Raw genomic sequence first — 7,415 nt, forward strand, 5'->3', positions numbered from 1 at the left:
CCTTTCAGCACCTACTTAAATATAAATAATAGAACTGTGCAGGGGATGGACATTGGGCTTCCCAAAAGAATTCAAAATTTCATTTTGTTCCAAATTGGAATGAAACTTGAAAGTTTCAAAATTCTCTGGAAAGGAAAATTGCAAAGAACTCCTTACTTTGCGTTGACTGAAATGTTTAATTAAGACAAAATTGTTTTGTTTTAATTTTGACTTAAAATCTGATAACATATAGAATAATACAGAATAAAAAAAATCAAGACAAAGTTATTTCAAAATGAAAAATTGAAATAAATCTATTTCAAAAGTGTCTGAATGGAATGTTTTAACATTGTTGGAACACCTTGTTGATGAGGCCTGGCCTAGCATGAGTAACTAACTCCTGGAGGGAGATCTCAACATTTCTTGGAGGATAGGATTAGGGCGCTAAAGAGATCAGTAGGCTGAAAACAGAACATTTGTGCTAAATAAGATAAGTAAATAGGTCAGTAGGCTAAAAAGACAGAATGTCTGAGCCAGATAAGATAAGAGGGAGAACCATTTACTAGGAACAAGAATAACGATATATGGACAGAATATGCAACGTAACCAAACCAATCTCAAAACATGTAATGCAAGTAAATGCAATGTAATGTGTAACTGTATATAAAAGAAGTGGTTTGTTGGGTAATTTTGAGTGTGTGGTATACCTTATGCACCCTTTGCATTTGAGTCTGATCAACTCAGCTTTGCATTACTGTATGCCAAGTAAAAATATCTGAGTGACAAAGTCTGGAGTAGAACGGAGTTCTTGGGAGGCCAGGTGGAAAGTGTTCTCAAAGGGAATTCCAACACACCTTTCTCCAGTTTTTCTCCAAAATTAAATTTCAGTAAAAGTCAACACAGTTTTGTGGAGCGTTTTGATTTTGACAGAATAGTATTCTCCCATGGGAAATGGTTCCATCAAAGTTTTTCCAACCAGCTCAATAAAATAATAATGTAAATGTGCAATGTAATGTTATTGTCTTTTTGACAGGGCTTTGAACCGGACCCCAACATAGTTAAGGTAGCTGAAGAGTACTCTAAAGAGGTATGAGCCAATATGTTAAATATGGTTTACTTTACGTTTTGAATGAAGTTGTCTGACCTCCCTTGCCTTACTCACATTAGTATAGCACCGAATTGTTTTTCACGACTGATCCCTTGGAAGCTGCAAGTGGAACCAATGTCCTAGTTACAGACACATGGATAAGTATGGGACAAGAAAAGGAGAAGGCAGAGCGAATGAAGGCATTCCAAGGTTACCAGATCACAATGCAGGTAAAGATCAAGTTCCAACTCTTGTGAATGCTTTGTGAGTAATGGGGTTTCAGAGGGCTTTGGAGCTGGTCTTGCGATGACGTAAGAAGCTCCTCCCCGCTTGTAAAGTTCAGCCCTGACAGAAGCTGACTGACTCTCTCCCCTTCCCTTGCTGTTCTCACGGGAGAGGGAAGGGTAGAGCAAAGTGCCCAGTAGCTGAGGAAGCTCCGCTCCCTCCTCCCACAAGAAACACAGACAGGATGTGCCTCTACTCCTCTCCCCTGCAGTACCTGGCCTGGGAAGGGGCACAGGGGAAAGTGGGGGTAAAGAGTCCCAGGAGCTGCCCCCTCCAACCTGGTAAGGGAAGAAGCCCCTTCCCCACCCTATCCCCGCAGGTCTGTGAAAAAGGAATGAAGAACACCAGGAGAAGCAGAGCTGAGGCTGAGGGGCGGGGTGGGCTGGACTGAGCGGGGTGGAGGCTGATGGAGCAGGGGCTGGGTGAGGGCAAAACTGAGGGGGGAAGGGGCAGGATTAATTGCTGGGTAGAGGGTGGGAAGATTAGGGGTGAGAGTTCCTGCAGCAGAAGCCAGAATCACCTTACTCAATACATCTGGCGAGTGGACACTAGCGGCCATGCACAAACACACTGGGGATGGGCAGGGGATTGTTCAAAAGAAAAGACCAAAAACCATAATATAATATTTTTTTAAAAAATATCTCCTGATTTTTTGGGGGCAGCAGAAGAGGTGTCAGACTCATGATTTTTTATCTCCTGTGGTTGGCAGTACTGAGTTTATTTGTTCTGGTCCACTTCTGTAGATTCCATTTTTAAAGATCAACACCATCAAAGCATTCATTTGATAGCTCTTATGAGGAAGGGTCACCGGTATTGGTGTACACTCTACACCAATGCAAAGCCCCCTAACCAACACAATTGCTGTCTGAGTTACCTGAGGCTTACTCTGCCAAACTTTCTCCTTCAGTCTGGCCTTTCTGGATGGGTCCTTACTGGACACACAAATCTAGGGCACAAACAGAGGGAAGGTTTTGCTTTCTCCTTCTCAAGGACTCTGTATTTAACTTTTTGTTCCTCCCAGCCCAGCCCACCTTGTTATAGCCACACTGCAAGAGAAGATCTTTTGAATGGTTCTCAGGCTAAATCGCAATAATGCGCATATTGCCATTCATAGAGAACATGGCCAGGGCACCATTTTGGGCAGATTTGCATGTATCTGTAAATGGGCAAAACTTTAAATAAATATCTTTAAAAACCCATTTAGCTGAAATAGTTATCAGAGCAACAACTGCTAGAGAAAATGGAAACAAAATATTAACGATTAGAATATAAATAATGACATTTTAGTCTCTGTTAGCATCGGTGATCTCACTGACCATATATTAACTCTAGGTCCCCAGAATGCTAGTAGAAGACATGGCTCAACTTGCTTAAAATTCTGTAATCCAGGGGTAGGCAACCTATGGCACATGTGCTGAAGGCAGCGGCGGCAAGCGAGCTGATTTTCAGTGGCACTCACACTGCCTGGGTCCTGGCCACCAGTCTGGGGGCTCTGCATTTTAATTTAATTTTAAATGAAGCTTCTTAAACATTTTAAAAACTTTATTTACTTTACATGCAACAATAGTTTAGTTATATATTATAGACTTATAGAAAGAGACCTTCTTAAAATGTTAAAATGTATTACTGGCATGCGAAACCTTAAATTAGGGTGAATAAATGAACACACGGCACACCACTGCTGAAAGGTCGCCGACCCATGTTATAATCCTTTGTTCATCTATTAGGTTGACGTATTATGAGTTACTCATATCAAAAGAATTGACCAAGGCCTTTTTATACATCTCTTAATATGCAGTTATTGCCATTGTCCATATATTTTGCTGGCATGTGGCGTTACTGTCCAGAGTGTACTTATTGATTGATCTGCTGCTTCATCACAATTCAGACTCTCCTTTCAAAGACAACAGTCTAGGGGTGAAATCCTGGCCCCACTGAAATCAGTGGTAAAATTCCCATTGACTTGAATGGGCCAAGGATTTCACCCTGGATTCTTATTTCATTTGCACTGGTATCAATCTGGACTAACTCTGCTGATGTCAGTGGAATTACTTCGGGTTCACACCAAGTGTAGATGAGATCAGAATCTGGCCCAAACCAGTTTCTCACCACTTAAAGATCTTGCTAATGTACCATCACATCACTCAACTTTTTCACGCTTTTTTATCTGTAGATGGGAAAACAAGCGGCCTCTGACTGGACCTTTTTACACTGTTTACCAAGAAAGCCAGAAGAAGTTGATGATGAAGTATTTTATTCTCCACGATCACTGGTTTTCCAGGAGGCTGAAAACAGAAAATGGACAATTATGGTATGAAAAGCAAATAAGAACAGTTTGGGCATGGGTGGCCGGTGACCCAGGTGTTGGGGGATGCTAGTCCCCAGGCCCTCCCCTTGTGCCCAAGGCCCCACCTCTCCTCTTCCCTTCTGCCCCACTCCCCTGCAGGAGCCCAGAGCACCCCCACCGTGGACCCCAGCCCCAACTCCCGGCAGTTGGGGGGCAAGGCCTCAGCCCCAGTGCTCCAGGTGGCAGCGCAGCCAGCCCTGGTGCACGGGGTGGCAGCGCCCCCAGCCCAGTGTGCCGAGCGGAGCAGCCCCAGTCCCAGCCACTCTGAGTCCCTACAGGAGGCAAGCCGGCCAGCCAGGGCACTGGGAATCTCAGAGAGGGAGCCTGGCCTGGGGGTGGAGAGTGAGCAGGGCCATGCTAGGCTGTTTGGGGAGGCACAGCCTATCCCTGCCTACGATACCTGCCGCACATGAGTTTGGGGGTAAGCAGTAGTTGACTATTGTTCTACCCTTCAATCCAGATTTGGATTTAGCATGACTCCCCAGGAAAGCACATGCCTTAATATAAATGTTTCAAAACCCCACCCTTAAGTGCATTAAATGTCAACTCTTTCCTGTTTGTATCTTAATCTGCTCCTACTTGACCCAGATTGTTTTAATCGAGTGAGATCTACTCTTTTAACTGCAATTTATTATATGGAAATCATTGAGTTACACTAGCAATTAGCTTGAGCCTTGTCTACGTGTAAAACTTAGTTTGACTCACCTTTGGCACTCACCTTTGGCACTCCATCGCTTGAGGAGGTGTAGTTACTACTGCAATGGAAGAACCTTTCTGTCACTATAGTGTGTGCCTGCATTGTAGGGTTACGGCACCGGCACCATAGCTATGCTGCTATAACCTCAGTAGTGTTGACAATCCCTTAGATACACCTCTTTCAAACACTCCAAATACCAATCCCAAGAATGGTGCTACAGAGGCTACAGTTTTCAAAATGTTTATAGCAGATGGCATCAGAGATGGCTATCAGAGCTGCCACAGAAGGTAGTGGGAATTTTGTTTGAGGAAAGATTGCAAAATGAAGCCTTTGAAGTAAAAGTATGTGCTCTTTACTTACATATTGGGCTATGGCCTGGATAACACTAAGTGTACCATGCGAGCTACAAGAATATATTCAGCATTAAACACAAATTGTAATTCCATCCTCAATATTCCTACCAGTGTCATATTTTTCACAACTACTATTTACTGTAGGATTTAGAACAGTCATGCTGACAAACATCGACCTCCCCGAAGTGAGAAAACAGAAATGGAGTCACCAGCACTCTCAGAGGAACTTGCATTTGTTCTAAGCACACCTCTCCAATCAAATATTACTGTAAAACTGTGGCAATATAAACTAGAGTAATTCCTGGACAAAAATAGATAAAGAACAGAAGTGCAGGGTCTGTGTATACAAACACGTAGATAAAAACAAATCTGATGAGATACAATCTTACTTCTGATTGTCACTTTCCAATACTCTCATTCTACGGTTGATATACCTAAAAATTGTCAGAAAGTACGAAGCACAAGAAAGTTGCATGACACACAATACAGCCAGGGTTTTCTATTTTATGGGGCAACAACAACTGCGGTTAAACTGGGTCAAATCTTGAGGTCCTTACTCAAGTAAAACTCCTATTGATGTCAATGGAAATTTTGCTCATGTCTTCATTGGGGGGGGGTGTCAAATTTTGCTTCCACATACTCAAGCACGAATCAGGAGTAACTGCAGACAGAATTCAGTTTAAAAGACTTCAGGATTTGGTCCAGTATTGATATTGGTTCTAGCATTGTTTTTCTGAACTCCTCCACTACTGTGCATTCATGTATGGTGTGCACAGAGGAAACCAACTGAATACAAACAGAACACTCTAATATTTAGACTCTTTGATGTTTCGCCATTGGAAATTCTAGAAAATAAATCTAAGCATACAGTTTCTGCTGGGAAAAATTGTTTATAGCACTAACCCTTGGAACTCAAAAATATTTTTCTCTGTTTATTTTGTTGGCAGTGTCTGTTTCCAATATGATTGGGTTTTTTTTCTCTCCCCCTCTAGGCTGTCATGGTTTCCCTGCTGACAGATTACTCACCACAGCTGCAAAAACCTACATTTTGATGCTTGGGTTCCTGCCAAGAGAAAATATTCCTCACCAGCAGAATATTCTAGTCTGCAAATATATAGCTGTCTTTCATACAGGACCAAAGCAATGAATGAATCCTTAAATAAAACTGCATAGGTTGGCTCCGCTGAACTGTATAATATTGCTTTGCACTCATGAAAACTTTGGAGACGATGTGAATTAAACAGCGCAGCATTGCAATAGTAGTGCTTTTCCTAGATGCTTTAAGTTCTGTAGCTTTTGTATCAGTTCATGTCTCTTAAGTTTTCTAAAGCTGTAGTTTAGCGAATGGATCCAGCAGTGTCATAAGCAGTGGTTTATGTATGTTGTGGTAGAACTAGTGTTGTACATTTCCAAATCTATTGTATAACCACTGTGCAGCTGCCCCTAAATCTACTGGATTTTCTTGCTGATCTCGGAGCACATGCTCAGAGAACTAGCACCTTCCTACTATATTCTGGGACCTCAACATTCCCTTGTTAGTACAATTTTCCTAGCTGCACCCTGGCCACCTTGTAACCCGACCTCAATCTGGGTTTGAGACTGTAGAGGAAACAGGAAAATTCCTGAGGGCTAGCTGGAGAATAGTGATGTGGTTCACACAGAGGGATTGCCTCAGGGTTGGGTATGGGAGAAGAAAGATGGCTAAGAAGTATTGGCTCACTATTCTTCCCCGCCCTGCTCCGTCATCCACCTGGACAGAATTCTGGCCAATGAAGCAAGTCCTCCATTTTTTTCATACTCTCTGTGGCAAAAAGCAAAGGTGAGGGGATTCTAAGTGAATGTTGCTTCACGGTGGGAGTTTGCTAAGTTTCATCTAGCAGTGATGTGTGGCATGCATACAGTTAATTCCTTTTGGTAGTAAACAGAAGTTTGTGACAACTGTAGGTTGGTTGTGAATTTTTGAAATTTCAATGAAAACTTTGCACAAAATGTTTTCAAACCTTTTCCCAAATTTCTCTCTCTCTCTTTTTTTTTAAACCAGCTCCTAGACGAGTTGGAATTTTTCAAAAATGTGGAAGTCCCCAAACAGCCTAGTGTGGCCCTGCCCATGCTCCACCAGGCCTCCTCCTTCCTGCTGCTACCTTCTGTGGCTGAGAGTCTGGGGCAGGAAGGCTAGGCACCATGGTGCTCAAGACCAAACCACGCCGTGCCACCCATCCTCCCAGCGCTGGGACCACACTCGGGCTGAGGGGGCTCCAACAGCGCCGCCCACCTGCCCAGTACTGGGGCTGGGGATGCACGGAGGGAGGAGGAGCAGTGGCCGTGGGGGGTGGGGCACTCTGGGCTCCAGCAGGGGATCAGAAGGGGCGGGGCCTCAGTTAGAGGGGGAGGGGCTGGCGGCTAGCCTCCCCCACAGGAGTGTTCACCTGCCACCCATGGGCCAGTCTCTTGGTGATCTGGGCACTCCAACCAGTGGCTGGATCTCTGCACAGTGATGGGAGTGGGACATGCCCTGCTGTGTGCGATATGGAGGACCAGCATGGCTGGCGCGGGCGGGAGGCAGGGCAGAAATGAAGGGGCAAAGTAGGGAGAGGACAATGAAAGGGGGAGCATGTAAAGGGCTAATGGGTGGATAGCAGAGGCGACATGTAACTGGTCACTGTCTCC

At 44.1% G+C, this 7,415-nt stretch overlaps 1 protein-coding gene across 1 annotated transcript in view; it reads left to right on the plus strand.

Moving 5' to 3' along the window:
• OTC (ornithine carbamoyltransferase) overlaps positions 1-6,686 on the plus strand; it is a 40,515-nt gene extending 33,829 nt beyond the window's left edge. Inside the window, exons 7-10 of the mRNA XM_030575934.1 lie at positions 1,013-1,066; positions 1,147-1,296; positions 3,525-3,662; positions 5,741-6,686. Coding sequence (XP_030431794.1) covers positions 1,013-1,066; positions 1,147-1,296; positions 3,525-3,662; positions 5,741-5,800 — 402 coding nt within the window. The 3' untranslated portion in view covers positions 5,801-6,686. The remainder of the gene's footprint in view (positions 1-1,012; positions 1,067-1,146; positions 1,297-3,524; positions 3,663-5,740) is intronic.
• The last annotated feature ends 729 nt before the right edge of the window (positions 6,687-7,415 follow it).

This window comes from Gopherus evgoodei, chromosome 1, assembly GCF_007399415.2.
Source record: "Gopherus evgoodei ecotype Sinaloan lineage chromosome 1, rGopEvg1_v1.p, whole genome shotgun sequence".
Lineage (NCBI taxonomy): Eukaryota > Metazoa > Chordata > Testudines > Testudinidae > Gopherus > Gopherus evgoodei.